Source organism: Schistocerca nitens, chromosome 3 (genome assembly GCF_023898315.1).
Source record: "Schistocerca nitens isolate TAMUIC-IGC-003100 chromosome 3, iqSchNite1.1, whole genome shotgun sequence".
Lineage (NCBI taxonomy): Eukaryota > Metazoa > Arthropoda > Insecta > Orthoptera > Acrididae > Schistocerca > Schistocerca nitens.
Window position 1 is genome coordinate 446607349 of NC_064616.1, and position 20815 is coordinate 446628163.

Below are 20815 nucleotides of genomic sequence, written 5' to 3' on the forward strand. Positions count from 1 at the left end.
CTGTTACTATCACCCCCCATAAAAGCTTAAATATGGTCCAGGGAATTATTTTTCACCGCGATCTCCTTTTACAGTCCGATGACGAGCTGCGCGCCAACTTAGAGCGACGAGGTGTACATTTCGTCCGGCGTGTTCATCGGGTTCCGAGGGACAATCAGGTAGCTACCGGTGCCTTCATCTTGCCCTTCGAAGGTGATATCTTACCAGAGAAGGTCAAGGTGATGGTCTACCGGTGTGACGTCAAACCCTATATCCCTCCCCCGATGCGGTGCTTTAAGTGCTGGAAGTTTGGTCACATGTCCTCTCGCTGTACTTCTAGCCTCACATGTCGAGATTGTGGACGCCCATCTCATCCCGATACTCCGTGTGCTCCGCCTCCCGTCTGTGTCAACTGCGGAGAGCCTCATTCCCCTTGCTCGCCGGACTGCAGTGTCTTACAGAAAGAACGCAAAATCATGGAATATAAGACCCTGGACCGACTGACTTACACTGAGGCTAAGCGGAAATTTGAACGGCTACATCCCGTGCGCATGATGTCATCTTATGCCTCCACTGTCACTCCTGCTCCAGTTCCTTCAGCTGCAAGATATACAGTCAGCTCTCAGAATCAGAGGACCTCACCTGCCCCCTTGACAATGGGGGCCCCTTCTCTTGCTGTTGCTCCCACACCATCTACCTCGGGAGCAGCACCCACTAAACCATCGGGGACACCAGTCCCCACTTCTAAGCCGGAGAAGCGTAAGTCTTCTTCGGCTTCTCTCGCTCGGAAGGGATCCCTTGGGTCACTCCCTACCCAGGTTCCTACCAGTGGCACAGCAGACACCAGCCAGTGTCTGAAGAAGCCACAGGTCGCTGGTCGACGGGCTTCGTGATCCTCTTCGGTCCCAGAGACTGACTCCAATAAGCCCTCTCACCAACGGCAACCAAAGGAACAGCGAGAGAAAACGACTTTGAAGACCCGTAAGTCCAAGACACCTGCGGTGGCACCTACTCCACCGCTACCTAAAAGCTCTGCATCTGAGGATGAGGTGGAGATCCTTGCGTCCACTGAGGACCTCGATCTCGCCGATCCCTCAGACGCAATGGATAGCACTTGCACGGGTGCTCCATTGGATGCGGCAGGTGACCCAGCGGCGTAATCTGCCTTCCCCGTCCCGTCACGCCTTTCTCCGCAATGGACAATACCATCCTCCAGTGGAACTGCAGCAATTTCTTCCACCATCTAGCTGAGCTCCGCCAACTTTTCAGCCTTCACCCTTTCTTCTGCATTGCTCTCCAGGAAACTTGGTTTCCAGCAATGCGAACCCCCGCCCTTCGTGGCTATCGGGGTTATTATAAGAACCGAGCAGCTTATGAAGGGGTGTCTGGTGGCGTCTGCATATATGTCCTTCACACTCTGCACAGCGAGTCTGTCCCTCTCCAGACACCTTTAGAGGCTGTCGCTGTACGGGTGTGGACGCCACAGGCTGTTACCGTCTGCAGTCTTTACCTTCCACCGGATGGTGATGTCTCGCAGCATGTCCTGGCTGCACTGGTAGCCCAATTGCCGCCTCCTTTCTTGCTATTGGGCGACTTCAACGCCCATAACCCTCTGTGGGGTGGGTCAGTGGCAACAGGTCGAGGCGCCATCGTTGAGCATTTATTGTCGCAGCTCGATCTCTCGCTGTTAAATGATGGTGCCTACACACACTTCAGTGTGGCGCATGGCACCTACTCCGCCATTGACCTTTCAATCTGTAGCCCTAGCCTCTTACCGTCTGTCCAATGGAGTGTGCATGACTACCTGTGTGGTAGTGACCACTTTCCGATCTTTCTGTCACTACCACAGCGTCACTCTTCTGGCGTCCTAGCAGATGGGCTATGAATAAGGCTGACTGGGACTTGTTCTCCTCCACTGCCGCTCTTGAGCCTGCCTCTAATGATGACATTGATGCGGTGGTTCAATCGGTCACCACCGGCATCGTTACTGCCGCCGAATCTGCCATTCCCCACTCCTCTGGGTCCCCTCGGCGGCGGACTGTGCCTTGGTGGTCGCCTGAGATCGCTGAAGCGATTAAAGATCGCCGGCGGGCGCTCCAGCGTCACAAGCGACATCCCTCCATAGACCACCTTATCGCCTTCAAACGGCTGCGTGCGCGGGCCCGCCTCCTTATCCGCCAAGGCAAGGAGGAGTGCTGGGAGCGGTATGTATCCACCATTGGCCTCCATGTCACTCCATCGCAGGTCTGGGCCAAGATTCGACGCGTCTCCGGCTATCGGACACCTGTCAGCGTCCCTGCGCTCTCACTGAATGGAGCAGTTTGTACTGACTCCGACGTCATTGCAAACCACTTAGCAGAGCATTTTGCTATGAGTTCCGCTTCTGCGAATTACCCCCAGGCCTTCCGCTCCATTAAAGAGCGGATGGAACATCAGAGCCTTTCTTTTCGCACCCACACTTCTGAATCCTACAACGCTCCATTCAGTGAGTGGGAATTTCACAGTGCCCTTGCCGCTTGCCCTGATACCGCTCCCGGGCCAGATAGCATCCACTGTCAGATGCTGAAACACCTTTCAGTGGACTGCAAGCAACGCCTCCTCGACCTGTACAACCGTCTCTGGGTCGAGGGTGAGTTTCCGTCGCAATGGCGGGAGAGCATTGTCATCCCCGTTTTGAAACCGGGCAAGAGCCCTTTGGAGGTGGACAGCTACCGCCCCATTAGCCTCACCAACGTTCTTTGCAAGCTTCTCGAACGGATGGTGAGCCGGCGCTTGCATTGGGTACTGGAGTCTCAGGGCCTTCTGGCTCCATCTCAGGGTGGGTTCCGTAAAGGCCGCTCCGCCGCCGACAATCTGGTGAGCCTGGAGTCGGCCATCCGTACTGCCTTTGCCCGCCGTCAGCACCTGGTCGCTGTCTTTTTCGACATGCAGAAGGCGTACGATACGACATGGCATCATCACATCCTTTCTACGCTTCATGGATGGGGTCTACGGGGCCCTCTGCCGATCTTTATTTGCAATTTCCTGTCGTATCGTACCTTCCGCGTGCAAGTCGCAGCCTCATATAGTTCCTCCCACGTCCAGGAGAACGGCGTGCCACAGGGTTCTGTTTTAAGTGTCTGCCTGTTTTTAATAGCCATTAACGGCCTCGCTGCGGCCGTGGGAAATTCTGTCTCCGCTTCCCTGTATGCTGACGACTTCTGCCTTTACTACAGCTCTATTGGCATTGCAGCTGCTGAACGTCAGCTACAGGGCGCAATCCGCAAGGCGCAGTCTTGGGCTGCAGCGCATGGTTTTCAGTTTTCGGCTGCCAAGACCCACGTTATGCATTTCTGCCGGTGCCGAACGGTCCATCCTGAGCCGCGGCTTTCTCTTGACAACGAACTTCTTGCTGTGGTGGAGACCCACATGTTTTTGGGGGTGGTTTTCGATGCCCGGTTGACTTGGCTGCCTCATATCCGGCAGCATAAACAGACGTGTTGGCGGCATCTAAACGCTCTGAGATGCTTGAGCCACACCCGCTGGGGCGCCGACCGATCTACCCTGTTGTGGCTCTACCAGGCGTTAATCCAGTCCCGTCTGTATTATGGGAGCCTGGCTTATGGCTCAGCATCCCCATCTGCGTTACGGGTGCTGGAGCCAATTCTCCACAGCGGGATATGCCTTGCCACTGGTGCTTTCCGCACCAGCCCTGTGGACAGCGTACTAGTGGAGGCAGGTGTCCCTCCACTGCGGTTACGACGCCAACGTTTGCTGGCCACTTATGCTGCCCGTGTTCTAAGCTTGCCCGGGCATCCAAACTATCGTCTCCTGTTCCCGCGATCGGTCGTCCATCTGCCGGAACCTCGGCCCTGGTCTGGTTGTACAATCGCGGTCCGCGTCAAAGAGCTTCTCTCTGGGCTTCAGGTTTTCACTGTTCCACCTCCTTTCCGGGCCACTTTACATACACCCCCATGGTGTGTTCCTCGCCCTTGCCTTCGGCTCGACTTGGCACAGGGCCCGAAGGACACAGTCCCTCCAGAGGCCTTCCGCCGCCGCTTTTATTCCATCCTGGCCACGTATCAGGGCTCTGGCATTGTTTACACTGACGGTTCGATGGTTGCTGGTCGTGTCGGGTATGCGTTCACTCTAGGGGACCATTTCAAACAACGTTCCCTGCAGGATGGCTGCAGCGTTTACACTGCTGAGCTGGTCGCCATCTTTCGTGCCCTAGAGTATATCCGCTCCTGCTCAGGTGAGTCCTTAGTTATCTGTAGCGATTCCCTGAGCAGTTTACGAGCTCTCGACCAGTGTTTCCCTCGTTCTTGTCTGGTGATGGCTATCCAAGGGTCCCTGCATACTCTTGCCCGTTGCGGCCGCTCTGTGGTCTTTGTGTGGACCCCCGGTCATGTTGGTATCCCGGGCAATGAACATGCTGACCGCCTGGCGAAAGAGGCCACGAGTAAATCATCTCTGGATGTTGGCCTCCCAGAGACTGATTTGCGTGCAGTCCTCCGCCGAAAAGTTTTTGCGCTTTGGGACGCTGAATGGCGCGATCAGATCACGCCCAATAAACTCCGTGCCATTGAGGAGACGATGACTGTGTGGCGGTCATCCTTGCGAGCCAACCGCAGGGACTCAGTCATCCTTTGTCGGCTCCGCATTGGCCACTCCCGGCTGACACACAGTTTTTTACTGCGCCGGGAGGACCCTCCTCTATGTCGCTGCGGGGTGGCTTTGACAGTGGCCCACATTTTGTTGGCCTGTCCCCTATTAGCTGTGGTCAGGCAGACATTTGCGCTGCCTGATACGCTCCCTGCCCTTTTATCTGATGACCCTGTTATGGCTGGCTTAGTTTTACGTTTTATTCGGGCATGGGGTTTTTATCGTTTACTCTGAGTGTTTGTTCTGTTCTTTTGTGTTGATTCTGGCCATTGGCCTACGATTTTACGCTGAGTTTTTAATGTGTTCTCGGTGGTTGGCTTTTCCTTTTTATCTCTATGGTTGACCAACCACCATCACACTCTGTGTGATTTTAATTTGTCTTGTCTGATCTCTGTAGGAGTATTTCTTGTCCTGTGTCGTCTGACGTTTTTCCTGCTGTTCGTTTTTCTTCTCTTTGGGTGGTTTTAATTTTTTGGAAAAAGGGACCGATGACCGTCGCAGTCTGGTCCCTTTAATCCCCCAAACCAACCAACCAACATCAGTCAAGTCTTTCCCTCTCATAGAGGCTTTCAATGTATTCTTTCCACCTATCTGTTCTCTCATCTACATTTAACAGTGGAATTCCAACTGCACTCTTAATGTTATTGCCCTTGCATTTAATGTCACTGAAGGTTGTTTTGACTTTCGTGTATGCTGAGTCAGTCCTACCGACAATCATTTCTTTTTCAGTTTCTTCACATATTTCATGCAGCCATTTTGTCTTAGCTTCCCTGCGCTTCCTATTTATTGCATTCCTCATCGACTTGCATTTCTCTATTCCTGAGTCTTCCAGAACATTTTTGTACTTCCTCCAGTCATTGATCAATTGAAGTATTTCTTCTGTTACCCATGGATTATTTGCAGCTACCTTCTTTGTACCTATGTTTTCCTTCCCAACTTCTATTATTACCATTTTTAGGGATGTCCATTCCTCTTCAGGTGTACTGCCTACTGAGCTATTCCTTATTGTTGTATCTGTAGCCTTAGAGAATGTCAAGTGTATCTCGTCAGTCCTTAGTACTTCCTTATCCCACTTATTTGCATATTGATTCTTCCTGACTAATGTCTTGAACTTCAGCCTAGTCTTCATCACTATTAATTAAGTTATGGTATGAGTCTATATCTGCTCCTCAGTACGCCTTATGATCCAGTATCTGATTTCGGAATCTCTGTCTTGACCATGATGTAATCTAACTGAAATCTTCCCGTAACACCTGGCCTTTTGCAAGTATACCACATCCTCTTGTGATTCCTGAAGAAAGTATTTGCTGTTACTAGCTGAAAGTTATTACAGAACTCAGTTAATCTTTCTCCTTACTCGTGGTTAGACACTGGACTAGCATTCGGGAGGACGACGGTTCAATCCCGCGTCCGGCCATCCTGATTTAGGTTTTCCGTGATTTCCCTAAATCGCTCCAGGCAAATGCCGGGATGGTTCCTTTCAAAGGGGACGGCCGACTTCCTTCCCCGTCCTTCCCTAATCTGATGAGACCGATGACCTCGATGTCTGGTCTCCTTCCCCAAGACAACCAACCAACCATCTCCTTACTCATTCCTTGCCCCAAGCCCCTATTCTCTTGTAACTTTTTCTTCTACTCCTTCCCCTACAACTGCATTCCAGTCCCCCATCTCCCTTTACATACTGTATTACCCTTTCAGTATCCTCATACATTTTCTCTCTCTCTTCATCTTCAGCTTGTGACATCGGCATGTATACTTGGATTGTTGTTGTTGTTGTTGTTGTTGTTGGTTTGCTGTCGATTCTGATAAGAATAACCCTATCATTAAACTGTTCACAGTAACACACTCTATGCCCTACCTTCCTATTCATAATGAATCCTGCTGCTGTTATACTATTTTCTGCTGCTGTTGATATTACCCTATACTCATCTGACCAGAAATCCTTGTCTTCTTTCCACTTCACTTTACTGACCCCTACTATATTTAGAGTGAGCCTTTGCATTTCCATTTTCAGATTTTCTAGTTTCCCTACCACATTCAAGCTTCTGATGTTCCACACCCCGACTTGTAGAATGTTATTATTTCATTGATTATTCAATCTTTTTCTCATGGTAACCTCCCCCTAAAGGCAGTTCCCTCCCAGAGATCCGAATGGGGGACTATTCCAGAATCTTATGCTAAAGGAGAGATCATCACGACACTTCTTCAATTACAGGCCACATGTCCTGTGGATACACATTACGTGTCTTTAATGCAGTGGTTTCCATTGCCTTCTGCATCTTCATGCCATTGATCTTTGTTGATTCTTCCGTCTTCAGGGCAAGACAGTGCCCTGAACCTCTGTCTGCTTCTCCGCCCTCTATGACAAGGCTTTGGCAGAATGAGGATGATTTCTTATGCTGGAAGACTTCAGCTGCCAATGCTGATTATTAATCAAAATTTAAGCAGCGGCGGGATTCAAACCTGGGACCGAAGACATTTTGATTATGAATCAAAGACACTACCCCAATACCACAGTTACGACATCGTTCTTAATAAACTGGTCTTAATAAACTTAATTAAGCAGCTTCAGTGATATTCCTCTGTGACAAGTCATACCAAAATTTCAATGAGGCCTAAAGACTTGACAGTGTATTCATTGTGTTGATAAAGACAAAAGTCTGCATGTGTAGTAATTTACTCTATTAGAGTGAACCATATCACAGAGCGATCTAATATGGGGATATTATTTGAATGATGATGAAGTTCAATCTTAAGCAAAGCAAGTAGCAGGCTTTTCCTCATTATTAGGATGCAGGGAAACTGGAGTTCCTCTATGAAAATACACTCTGTGACACACAGCAGCATTTTGCAAAGTGCACATACGGATACAAAATTGCTGCAGATTTCAGTGAATATCATTATGCTACAGTAACCAGTGTACTTAGACCCCTGATATGTGTCAAATTGCTGAATAAAGGATCATGGATACATGAGGCACATACACTAACAACTGTATGAGGATAAGGATACATTGCTACTCACTGTAAAGATGACACAGTGAGTTGGAGACAGGGACAACAAAAAGCGTGTTACTCAATTTCTCAATTTGCTTTCAGCCAAAACCTTCTTCAGAAAAGGAAAATCACACACACACACACACACACACACACACACATGTTGTTTATTCACACAAGCAAGAAGCACACCTGACCTGTATCTTCAGCAGCTCGTTTTGGAATGCATGCTGGTGATGTGCCCTTGAGGTGTGCTTCTTTCAAGAAGGAGGCTGTGTCCAAAAGCTGAATGTGTAACAGTCCTTTTTGTTGTGCCTGTCTGTAACTCAATGTGTTATCTTTATGGTGAGTAGCAATCTATAGTTTTCCTTATATTACTGATATTCCGGCCTGTAGAGACTAGTAATTCTAGGATATTTACCATTTTGTTCTTTTACTTTTGTGCAAAAAACCAAATTTTTCTGAATCCATTGACTGATAATTGAAGGAAGATTGTGATCATAAGAAAGCTCTCCTGGTGACTTGTCCATTATCTATGTCTAGTGGCATGCTGTAAGATTTCTGGGATTAATAAAAATAAAAGGAAATGACTTGGATAATAATGAGTGAAGTGGTTTTATTCTCAGCTGCATGAATCACATTAGAACCTTCTTCACAAAACTGCTGATGTATTCCTATCAAAATGTTAAGGTGAATTTTTGTCATAGTTTTTTTTAAAAGAGTAAACTGCCATTTGACTATGTATTATTATATTTATCTTCTTACTATCTAGATTTTGGCTTTTTTTGAAAAAATATGACATCAGACATCAGGATTATGTTACACTGAGAATATTTCAAGTTGGTGGCCAATGTAAAAGAATTTTATACATCTTCTTAGAAAATGTGAATATTTCTGGTAAAAAGAAAGTATTTGCAAATTATAAGGACATTTTGAAACTAAATGAACATATATGCACAAAATATGGATACTAATAAACTTCAAGCCACAAAATATGAACAGCTGATGAAGCAAAATGTGCTGAAAATTCCACCAGAAACATCGCCATTTTCTGGTAAGTGCTCAAGTGCGATATACAAGGATGGAACTATAAAAATGTTGCAGGACTAAAACAGTGTCATGTTGCTCAAAATAAGAAATTCAGAAACATAGCTAAGTGACTATGAACAAGCTCTAGTGGAAAATCAGAGTTATGATTTGTGTGAAAACACTGAATTGTTAGGCCTGAAATAACTTGGCAAATAAGTTGGAACGCACAATAAATTTGATGTGCTAATAATTTAAGTAATTCATGTGATTATCCTGAACTGAACCATTCACCGAGTATAGGGCAACAAATAATCAATGAGACCAAGTTCTTATCATAAGTGATAGTCAAGGCAGAAACTGTGAGGACAAGCTAGGTAATCATTTCATTATGCAAAGTATTATCAAACCCATTGCACCAATTGAGGAAGTTTTTAAAAAGATGTACAAAGTACCTGATAACTTATTGGTGAAAAAATGTCAATAGTTGTTGGTGGCTCAAATTACACAGAAAAATCTCTGAAAGTGTTTCACAAAAACATGGCAGATCCTCTGGAATTCATACTGAAAGTAATACACAAAATAACATAATAATTCATCCAGCACCTCTTAGATATGATGTCAAAGACATGAAAGGAAACGTCAAATCTGTGAATCACATCATGATAGAAAAAAATTAGTACTGCCACAGATCTGTGAAGGTAGAGACTGACTGTGAATTTTGAACTTGAACAACCAGAAATAAATGAATATATAGTTAATGGTCAAATTTAAACAGGTATGGAAAAACTGACATAGGTTTGCCTCTTTTGTATGTGTGGCATAAATAAAACAAAACCCTAGCACAGTAATAAACCAAACACAAATGGACAAACAGATAAAAACTTTCCTGAAGTGAAATAACAGGTAAAAATAACTATCATGAAGTGAAAATCCCAAACAAGAACAAATGGACAATTGTGGACCAGTATGTGAACAGAAACATGCAAACAGGAAGAAACAGTAACACAAGTGTTGTGTCTGAATTTCAAACTACAAATGTAGTAACAAGGCAGTCATTAATGGATATATGAGTAATAAAGTGCAATTTGGAAATGGTTCAACAGAAGAAAGGCAGAATCTCACATCCAGGGAACCAACAAGCCAAAAGTCAACAAGAAGAATGCCACACCTGGAAAAAATCAGGATTTTTTCCCCTATTAGAGACACTCCTGCAAAAAGTGAAGTAAGTGATCAAGCAAGAAATAATACACACATCAAAAAAAGTTTTGCTTCACCCTGGTTCCCAGAACTCCTGAAGACATACATTGACTGTGGATATTGTATCACACACACAGTCCCTTCGAATTTTCAGAGATGTCACTAAACCCACTCAAAGATGTAAACAACCATGCATGAGCAGTGCCTATTAGACAGAGTGGGTCCAACAACCGATCAGTTACAGTCATTCCACCAGGAAGGAGGTACACGGCTCGTGTTGTCTGCAAAAATGGTTCAAATGGCTCTGAGCACTATGGGACTTAACTGCTGTGGTCATCAGTCCCCTAGAACTTAGAACTACTTAAACCTAACTAACCTAAGGACATCACACACATCCATGCCCGAGGCAGGATTCGAATCTGCAACCGTAGTGGTCACGCGGTTCCAGACTGTAGCGCCTAGAACCGTTCGGCCACTCCGGCCGGCCATTGTCTGCAGTTCAACCATGCCTAGACGGTCAATACCATGGTTCAATCGCGTCCACACTGTTACTTTGTGCCAGGATGGGCTCTCGACAAGGGAAGTGTCCTGGCATCTCGGAGTGAACCAAAGCGATGTTGTTGAGACATGGAGGAGATACAGAGAGACAGGAACCATTGAGGACATGCCTTGCTCAGGCTGCCCAAGGGCTACTACTGCAGTGAATGACCGTTACCTATGGATTATGGCTCACAGGAACCCTGACAGCAATGCCACCATGTTGAATAATCCTTTTCGTGCAGCCACAGGACATCGTGTTACAACTCAAACTGTGCGCAATAAGCTGCATGATTTGCAACTTCACTCCCAACGTCCATGGCAAGGTCCACCTTTGCAACCACGGTACCGTGCAGTGCGGTACAGATGGGCCCAACAACATGCCGAATGGACCGCTCAGGATTGGCATCACGTTCTCTTCACTGATGAGTGTTGCTTATGCTTTGAACCAGACAATCATCAGAGATGTGTTTGGAGGCAACCTGGTCAGGCTGAACACCTTAAACACTCTGTGCAGCGAGTGGAGCAAGGTAGAGGTTCCCTGATGTTTTGGATGGCATTATGTGGGGGCTGATGTACACTGCTGATGGTCATGGGTGCTGCTGTAACAGCTGTACGATATGTGAATGCCATCCTCTGACTGACAGCACAACCATATCAGCAGTATACTGGTGAGGCATTCGACTTCATGGATGCTGCGTGGTCAATCTGGACCAATAGTGCCTTGATGAACTTGTGGATAGTATACCATGACGAATACATGCATGCATCAATTCAAAAGGATGTGCAGCGGGGTATTAGAGGTACTGGTGTGTACAGCAATCTGGACCACTATTTCTGAAGGTCTCGCTGTATGGTGGTACAACATGCAATGTGTGATTTTCATGAGCAGTAAAAAGGGTGGAAATGATACTTATGTTAATCAAAATATCCATGGGTGTACTGCCGGTCTACAGTGTCCAACGGGCACAATATTTCGGCGATCATACATGTCGCCATCATCAGGTGAACTGACGGACTGAGCTCCTGTGAACGTGCTGGCACGGAGATCCGTACACTATGGCTGCTCAGGTGGAACTGGGTTCGGTCGCGGCGGCAGCGGATTTAAATACCCTCCGCCCGCGGCGCGCTCACTCCGCCGTCCGCGCCCCGCGCCACGGTCGCGCGGGGGAACAGACTGCGACGGCGTCTGAGATGACGTCGGTGTGATGGCTCCGTCCGCCGTGGTCGTCACAACTATACATTTGCTCGATTTACTCTTGATTAACCCAATCGCTGGTTCCCAAGCCTTGCTAAGATTATAGCCACAGTCACGATTTATGAGGTCGTCATTGGTGCGAATTTCGATGGCCTCTCTAACAACGCTGTCCCAGTATCTCGACGTCTGTACCAGAATCCTCATGCGTTCATACTCCATAGCGTGATTTTCCGACAAACAATGTTCAGCGACCGCCGACTTGCTTGGATACATCAGTCGAGTGTGCGTCTGGTGTTCACGGCATCGATCCTCGACGGTACGCATCGTCTGACCAATATACGACTTGCCACATTGACACGGAATCTGGTACACGCCGGCCTTCCTCAAACCGAGGTCATCTTTGGCGCTCCCCACCAGTGCACGAGTTTTATTCGGAGGACAAAACACCGTTCCGACCCGGTGTTTCTTCAAAATGCGGGCGATCTTTCCCGAGAGTGCGCCTGTATATGGGATAAACGCAGTGCCTACCTCCTCCCTCGTGATTTCATCCATATCCACAGGTTGTGCTGTAGTGGTTGGGCGGAGAGCACGTTGACTCTGCCACTCTGAGTACCCATTTTTTCGAAATACAGTTCTCAGATGTTCCAATTCCTGGGGTAGACTCTCTGCGTCAGAGATAGTGCGCGCCCTATGTACTAGAGTTTTAAGTACCCCATTCCTCTGTGAAGGGTGGTGGCAGCTGTCTGCGTGCAAATACAGATCAGTGTGCGTTGTCTTCCGATACACCCCATGACCTAGGGTGCCGTCAGGCCTTCTCTTGACCAAGACGTCAAGGAAAGGTAGTTTACCCTCCGTTTCAGTCTCCATAGTGAATTTGATGTTGGGGTGTATGGAGTTTAGATGTGTAAGGAAGTCGAGGAGTTTATCCATACCATGTGGCCAGATGACGAAAGTGTCGTCCACGTAACGGAAAAAGCAAGTAGGTTTCCATTCGGATGACGACAGGGCTTCCTCCTCGAAGTTCTCCATGTACAAATTCGCTACCACCGGTGAGAGTGGGCTACCCATGGCGACTCCCTCCGTCTGTTCGTAGTATTCTCCATTAAAAAGAAAATACGTGGAAGTCAAGACATGCCTAAAAAGTTCAGTGGTCTTCTCGTCAAACTTCTGACTAATCAATTCTAGTGACTCTTGCAGGGGTACCCTCGTGAACAAGGAAACGACGTCAAAACTCACCATGATATCTGACTCACCCAACGTGAAGCTATCAAGGCGTTTAACAAAATCCACGGAATTACGGATGTGATGAGGGCATTTACCCACGTAAGGACTTAATATTCCCGTCAGGTATTTGGCCAACAAATATGTAGGTGCCCTGATGTTGCTGACAATGGGGCGTAATGGTACCCCCTCTTTGTGAACCTTCGGGAGTCCATATAGTCTAGGCGGTACCGGACCTTGGGGTAACAATTTCTTAGCGTCACCCTCCGGTAAATCTGCGTCCTTGAGAAGCAACCTCGTCTTGTTGTCCACCTTCTTTGTAGGGTCAACGCTGATCTTCCGGTAGGAATCGTCATTTAGCAGGCTCTGCATCTTATCAGTGTAGTCCTTATGGGAGACAACAACCGTAGCATTGCCTTTGTCGGCCGGTAAGACAACAATTTCAGAGCGCTCCCTCAGATCACGAATGGCCGCCCTCTCTTTACTAGTGATATTTGACTTCATTGGCTTGGATTTTGTCAACGCACGACAAGTTTCACGACGTATTTCCTCAGCTGATTCAGGCGGAAGTCGAGCTGCAACCTGTTCAACAGCACTAACAATTTCTGCGACCGGAGTGAACTTGGGGGTGGGAGCTTCTCTGAGTGAAAACTGAGTGATACAAAATTCTTAGACAAATGTATTCAGGAGGATTTGAAGAGGGCACTTCACCTTAACAATCTAAACAAAAAGCTGAATACCCTTCTGTTTGCTGATAGAATTTTCTCTCATAATAAATGCTGCCCATCATTGGTAACACGGTATAATGGCAACACGGTTGCAACTGGTGCAAATTGGGGAATTCTACAAATTTATATAAAAAAAGAAAAAATACACAAATTTAAAATACACGAAAAGATTATCAGAGTGATAAAGCAAGCTAAATGCAGTGGTTCCTGCAGACCACTTACATGACATACTAATATCTACAGAAGGGATTACTTTAAAAGAAGACATCTTAAAACATATCTAAGATTTTCACTCTTATGAAACGAGGCAGAAGATTACTTAAAATGGCACTGACATTAAATATATTTAAAGCAAAGTTCAAACAGTTCATGCTTGACCATTGCTTCTACTCTGTCTCTGAATTTCTGGAGCATTATAATATTTAAAAAGATTTACCATGTATTGTTGATTGTATCATTAAGTATAATGTCACTTTGTATTATTATTTGTGATAATTTTATGGAAAGGAAAGATTGCTACCCACCAATAGAGAAGATAAAGACTCAAGACAGCCACAGCAAAAATACTACTATACATCTGAGGTTTCAGCCCAAAGGCTTTCTTGTAAAGTAGAAAACACACACACATTCACATAAGCACAACTCGCACACACATGACTACTCTCTCTGGCCACTGAGGCCAGACTCAGTATGGGAGCCTGACTATTAATCCAGCCTTAGTGGCCAGGGACAGTGGTCATGTGTGTGTGTGTGAATAGTGCTTATGTGAAAGTGTGTATGTTTTCTACTTTAGAAGAAGGCCTTTTGGCTGAAAGCTCACTTCTGAAAGTAAACACCCGCAACAATTGTCGGAAGGGTCCAGGCTGTTGGAGGAAGCATTATGGTCTGAGGAATGTTTTCATGGCATTTCCTGGTGGTATTATCATTCTGGAAGGTGCACCATATCAACAGAAGTATGCATCCATCCTTGGGGACCATATCTAAGCTTTTGACTTGAGGTCACATGAATGTGACTGGACAGTGTATACCTGAAAATCTGTTCACCTTTGCATCAGATAACTGAGTCCTATTGAGAAAGCCTCATATCTGTACACAATCTAATGAACAGGTACACAATCAAGACGTTCATACAAATTACTGTAGGATACTCCCTCTCCCTCCTTCTCTCTCTCTCTCTCTCTCTCTCTCTCTCTCTCTCTCTCTCTCTTTGAGTTTTTATTTAAATGATTAGTTTGTGTACACATTTTGTAGTACTGAAAAACTAAAATTGTAGCTCATATCATAAGTGTTCACAGAAGACTCAATAAATTTTTTACAAACAGTAATTCTCAATTTAGAATAATGATCTGAGTGACTCCAAGGGACGTAATAACGGAAGCCAATGAATAGTAACATTTTTTCACAAACTTTTAGTACAGATTGCAAGAATACAGTGTAGTAGTTGCTGTACAGCATGAGTCAAACATGATAGAACCTATCATTACTGGAAGCTATTTAAAAAGTTGCTCAATTTTCAGTGTGGCGTCACAGGTCTTTCACCATATTGCTCTGCTGCTTACAGTCACTACAATGATAGGATACATGTACATGTACATATTTGAAAATTATCAGAGACGTAGTAATTTTGAATGAAGTGTAATTACCTCACCATAAACTGAAAATGGCTTACAAATGCAGTAAAGAAAAGCTGGTATCTGGTTTTCAAAATATTTCATTTCAGTTGACTTCCCTCCCCTTGTTTGATGCAGCCACCACTCCCCTCTTTGACACTGCCCCTCCCCCTCTTTGACACTGCCCCTCCCCCTCTTTGTAATAGCCCTGCGCCCATTTTGATACAGCTTCCCCTGTGCCTGCTCTTTGACATGGTCAACCTTGCCCTAACATGCCCCACCCTGTCTCTTATTGAGCCCCTGCTGCCCTTTCTTTACAGAGTCATCTCACCACCTCTTTAACAGAACCCCACCACCCTGTCTATGAAGGAATCTCCGGTGCCCCCTCTTTGCAATAGCACCACCATATTTTTACAGAATCCCTCTGATCTCTGTTTGATGAAAACCCTCATCCATCCATTTGCCACAGAAACCCAGCCGCCATTTGCCACAGCCCACAATTGCTCTTTGAAACCCCCCTCCTTCCCTCCCAAGTCCCTCTTCCCTCTTGACTCTCCCCTTTCCTCATCTTTGACTCAGTCCCCCTTTCCTTTGACTCTGACCATCCCCCCACCTCTTAGATGATGTCACTGATTTTTGATGTTGCTAACCCTCTATAACCACGCCACGCCACGCCACACCACCCCACACCACCCCACACCACCCCACTCCTGCCATTACTTTCCTCCTCTGTGGACACCCTCCCCCTTTGTAGACATCCTTGCCCCCTGTCGATGCCCTCCCACTGTCAACGACCTCCCCCTGTCAACGACCTCCCCCACCCTTTGTGGATGCCCCCCCCCCCACCCTGTGTGTGTGTGTGTGTGTGTGTGTGTGTGTGTGAGAGAGAGAGAGAGAGAGAGAGAAGTGTATGCTCAGAGCTTGAACCGAGAAAATATTTTTGTTTCTTATGTCTTTGTTGTTAATTTATACATATTTTATGAGTACACCATGCATTTTATTTTGGTTTACAGATAGTGTGTGCTTAGTGTGCTATATTTCAAATGGCCATATTACTGCCTGCAGCCTACCCAGTTTAAGGCCACTTATTGATATTGAATTTCTACCTTTGCCTGATCTGAGGTAAGTGTACCCTTTTAAAATGTACCTTAGTGAAAGTCTTTTTTAACAAAATATTGACTAATTATTGTACTATAGATGTGCGGCACAGTTACATCAACCAATTCTTGCTATGTACATATATCCTCACTTATTAAAATAAAGTGCAATATATTAAATCTTAAAGTTTTTTTTACATTTTTTTTATTGTTTGTTACTGTACATATGTATAAAATGTACAATTATGCCTCCAGGAAGTGTTACTAAAAAATTAATATATTTCACATCCACAAGAATGTTTGCATGTATGTGTCACTGCATCTGCACACTGAAGGAGCTTTCATATTATATAAAATATGTTTCAGGTACCACACACTGTTTTAACCAGTCCAAAATTTTAAATGTCTTGATCTTGTCTTGTGCATCACATTTTGCAGAGTAAAGATTCCATCATTTGAAGCACAAAAGTACACATCACATGATTATCCAAAATATTGAATAAATATGCATATAGTACACATGTTTCTTTACAACACAGTAGTAGTTGAATGCATCATGAATTTCCACAAGGTCCAATACCAGTATTCTTCCTTTACCCTAAAATAGCATGACATTATCCTCAAGACTCCCTCAGTCGACTTCTTGGGCTTTTGACATCAGTAGGTAATAAGACAAGCATACACATTAAACAAGATATAATCAAAAATTGAAAGTCTGCCTTAATAGCAGTCAAAAGTTAAATGTTCCCATATTATCCACAATAAAGGACCACTATGGATCTGTTTTTACAGAGGTGTGTGTGTGTGTGTGTGTGTGTGTGTGTGTGTGTGTGTGTAAAAGAGAGAAATCAATTTTAATTTAAGAACAAAGGTTGTGTCATAATAAGAAGTTTAGTATAATAATGTTACACAAATTTGTACTCGGTTTATGCTTGTGGAACTTTAAATCTGTGATGCTGAGTCAGTTTTATTTATTTTATTTTATTTCATTTCATTGTTAATTGTACTCTGATTGTGTCTGGAAGATACTCCTAATTTTTTGTGTCAGAGAATGTGAAAAATCCTGTAGCTATTAATGTGAAACATCCATTACTGTTGTTGAGTTCAGTGAGTACTTTTGAAATAGTTACTTGTATTCAAAGAAATTTAGAGCAAGCAGAAAATACCCTAGTTTTCAGATGATATGTTACAATACTTGGTCAGGTCTTCATGCTGACCGATTTCATATTTATAAATTCATCCTCCTCCTCCTCCTCCTCCTCCTTTCCCTCCTCTGTCCCCCTCCCCCCTCCCCTACTCCCTCTCGCCACCCCCTCCCCTACTCCCTCTCGCCACTCCCTCCCCCTCCCCCGCCACCTCCTTCCGTACCTCACCACAGCCACCACCAGCCTCTCAAAATCCAATGTAATTAGGTTTATTAAAGAATGTGATACTGAAGAGTGATGAGAGATACAATTCCACCATTTCTCAAGAAAATAATAATCATTATTTGAAATTGAAACTGACCGCTCTTAAAAAATGGGACAAAACAACACCCAGTATACCAGAAGAGACTGACATTTTCTGTATCATATATATTTGCCAATCCACAATAGAATCTTTACTCATTTTGTGAGGAACATGTTGGTTACACAAAGGACCAAAGCCTTTCAAAAATGAGAAAAAGTGAAAAAATGTGCCATCGTGATAGAAATACACAACTGTCTTATTTATGCAAATGCATTGTAACTTGTCACTATATAATTGTTACTGGCATTAAAAATTTCCAAGTACATGTTTTTTGCTGATGATGATAAGAAATATTCCCCTTCAGTACACAATTGTTACTTTTGTTTGCTATTATTTTATGGAGAATGAAAGCCTTTCTCCTACTTTTTTATCTCCAGTCACCTATAGTTATTCTTTGTAACTCATTGTGACTGATTTCAAAACATAAAAGACATCTTCAGACACACAGTGTGGGAGATAGATTCATTATACATTCACAAATGTGCTAGAGCTTAATACACTTTTGAGAGTATATTTCATAATTTCCACACTATGAGCTTAATGGTGAAGCTTTGTGTGATTTAAAAAAAAAAAAAAAAAAAAAAAAAAAACAAGAAAAGTCTTGTGGGATTCTCTGTAATAGGAAATGTTTTAAATCCAAATAAATCAAAAATACTCAGTTCATCCTTATAGATGTATGCAAATTTCTTAAGATGTGAGGGGCGAGGAATGTTCTGTAACATTTGAAAAAAGAAGTGTATGAGAACCAAATGTAAGACTTGAATAGCTAGCTTATGCACAGGCCAGGTAAGCTTAAAACTATGAAGTTTGTGAATTGTAACACATCTTTTACATTAGATTTGAGGATGCCAGTTCATAAGGTCAGTACCCCCACAAAGATTTTCAGTTTCAGTCTCTAAGAGTTTAACTACTAACACATGTCTATAATGTGATTAGAATTTCCAAAAGCATGCTTAAGGGGCAAAAATATGGATCAACTGTGTTAGGTAGTAATATGTTCTACTGAAATTAATTTTCAGAACATAAATTATCAAAACAGTTTAATTAAAACATTTTCTGAGGACAGGTCCCTAAAATTATTCCTACTTAATCCATAGTTAAAGCATGAATGGCTATGGAAATGATAGATGTGCCCTATAGGAAAATTAAAGAACCCACTTGAGAGAAAAGTGAAGTAGCTGTAAGAATATCAAGAACTGAGATGGCATGCCAGTGCTATGCAAAGAAGGGGAGACAGAAAGGTTCAAGGAATATGTAGAAGGGCTACACAAATAAAGACAAGGAAAAGAAGAGGAAGTGGATGAACATGAAATAGGAGAAGGGATATTGCAACAAGAATCTGGCAGAGCACTGAAAGACCTACGTTGAAACATAACCCCTGGAATAGGTGACATTACCTCATAATTATTAAGGTTGTTATGAGACCATACCATTACAAACCTATTCCACCTTGTATGCAGGATATATCAGACAGCCATAGTACCTTAAGGTTTCAAGAAGAAGGTAATAATTCTTATTCCAAGGAAGACAGAGACTGACAGATGTGAATATTACCAAACCATTAGTTTAATAAGTCATAGTTGCAAAATACTAACTTGAATTATGAACTGAGTAACGGAAAGACTATACGAAACTGACCACAGTGAGGATCAGTTTGTGTTCCAGAGAAATGTAGGAACATACAAGGCAACAATGGTCTTATGACTTACCTTAGATTATAGGTTGAAGAAATGCAAACCTTCATTTATAGCATTTGTACATTTAGAGAAAGCTTTTTACAATGTTGACTGGACTGTACTCTCTGAAATTCTGGAGTTAACAAGGACAAAATACAAGGGTGAAACAATACTGGATTTAAGAGAGTTGCAGGACATGAAAAATAAACAGTGTTTTTTAATTAAATTAGGAAATGCTTAAGGAACTGTATTGGGAAATGAGAGAGTAGAAATACTATATATTTGATGATGGCCAAAGTAAACATAATATACAATGCAGGCTGCCAGTGGGAAATGTTGTAGGGAAATGGAAATTTGTTAACATTGAATATAAATTTAAGTGTTAGGACTTTTTCTCTGAAGGTATTTCTGTGTTGCATACCCTTGTATGGAAGTGAAAGGTGGATGATCAGCAGGTCAGACGAGAGGAGAATAGAATCTTTTTAAAATGTGGTGCTACAGAAAGTTTAGCTGGAGATTAGGTGGATAGATCAAATAACTAATCTAGGATATACTAAAAGCAAAAAAAAAAAAAAAAAAAAAAAGAGAGATATGATAAAACTAGACTAAAAGAAGGTATTTGTTTATAGGATATGTCCCAAGGCGTGAAAGAATCAGAATCCTCAGTCTCATAGAGAGAATTTACTTTGTGTAGGTTTGCCATACCCACACCCTGACATCGGATCGCCAAATTGTGTACCATGATTTTTCACTCCACACAACATTTTTCCACTGTTCAATCATTCAATGTTTATGCTCCTTACACCTAGCGAGCCGTTGTTTGGCATTTACTGGCATGATGTTTGGCTTATGAGCAGCCGCTCGACCATGAAATCCAAGTTCTCTCACCTCCTGTCTGTCATAGTACTTGCAGTGGCTCCTGATGCAGTTTGGAATTCCTGTGTGATGGTCTGTATAGATGTGTGCCTATTACACATTATGACCCCCTTCAACAGTCGGCGGTCTTTGTCACTCAACAGATGAGGTTGGCCCGTATGCTTTTGTGTTGTGTGTGCCCCTTCATGTTTTCACTTCATTATCACATCAGAAACAGTGGACCTAGAGATGTTTAGGAGTGTGGAAATCTCGCATACAGATGTATGACCCAAGTGACACCCAGTCACCTGACCACATTTGAAGTCCGTGAGTTCCGTGGAGCACCCCATTCTGCTCTCTCATGATGTCTAATGGCTACTGAGGTTGCTTGATAAGGAGTACCTGGCAGTAGGTGGCAGCACAATGCACCTAATACAAAAAACGTATGTTTTTGGGGGGTGTCCGGATACTTTTGATCACATAGTGTAAGTACTGTAATGGTCATGTTTAACATTACATACAGAAAACCACATGAACCA

General features: G+C 44.0%; 1 protein-coding gene across 3 annotated transcripts in view; it reads left to right on the forward strand.

Annotated features, from left to right (window-relative positions):
* The window catches only part of LOC126248377 (syntaxin-binding protein 5), a 1030224-nt gene that overhangs the window by 922858 nt on the left and 86551 nt on the right, over positions 1 to 20815 (forward strand). For all 3 annotated transcript variants that reach the window (XM_049949310.1, XM_049949311.1, XM_049949312.1), the window contains exon 19: positions 16153 to 16261. In XM_049949310.1, coding sequence (XP_049805267.1) covers positions 16153 to 16261 — 109 coding nt within the window. The remainder of the gene's footprint in view (positions 1 to 16152; positions 16262 to 20815) is intronic.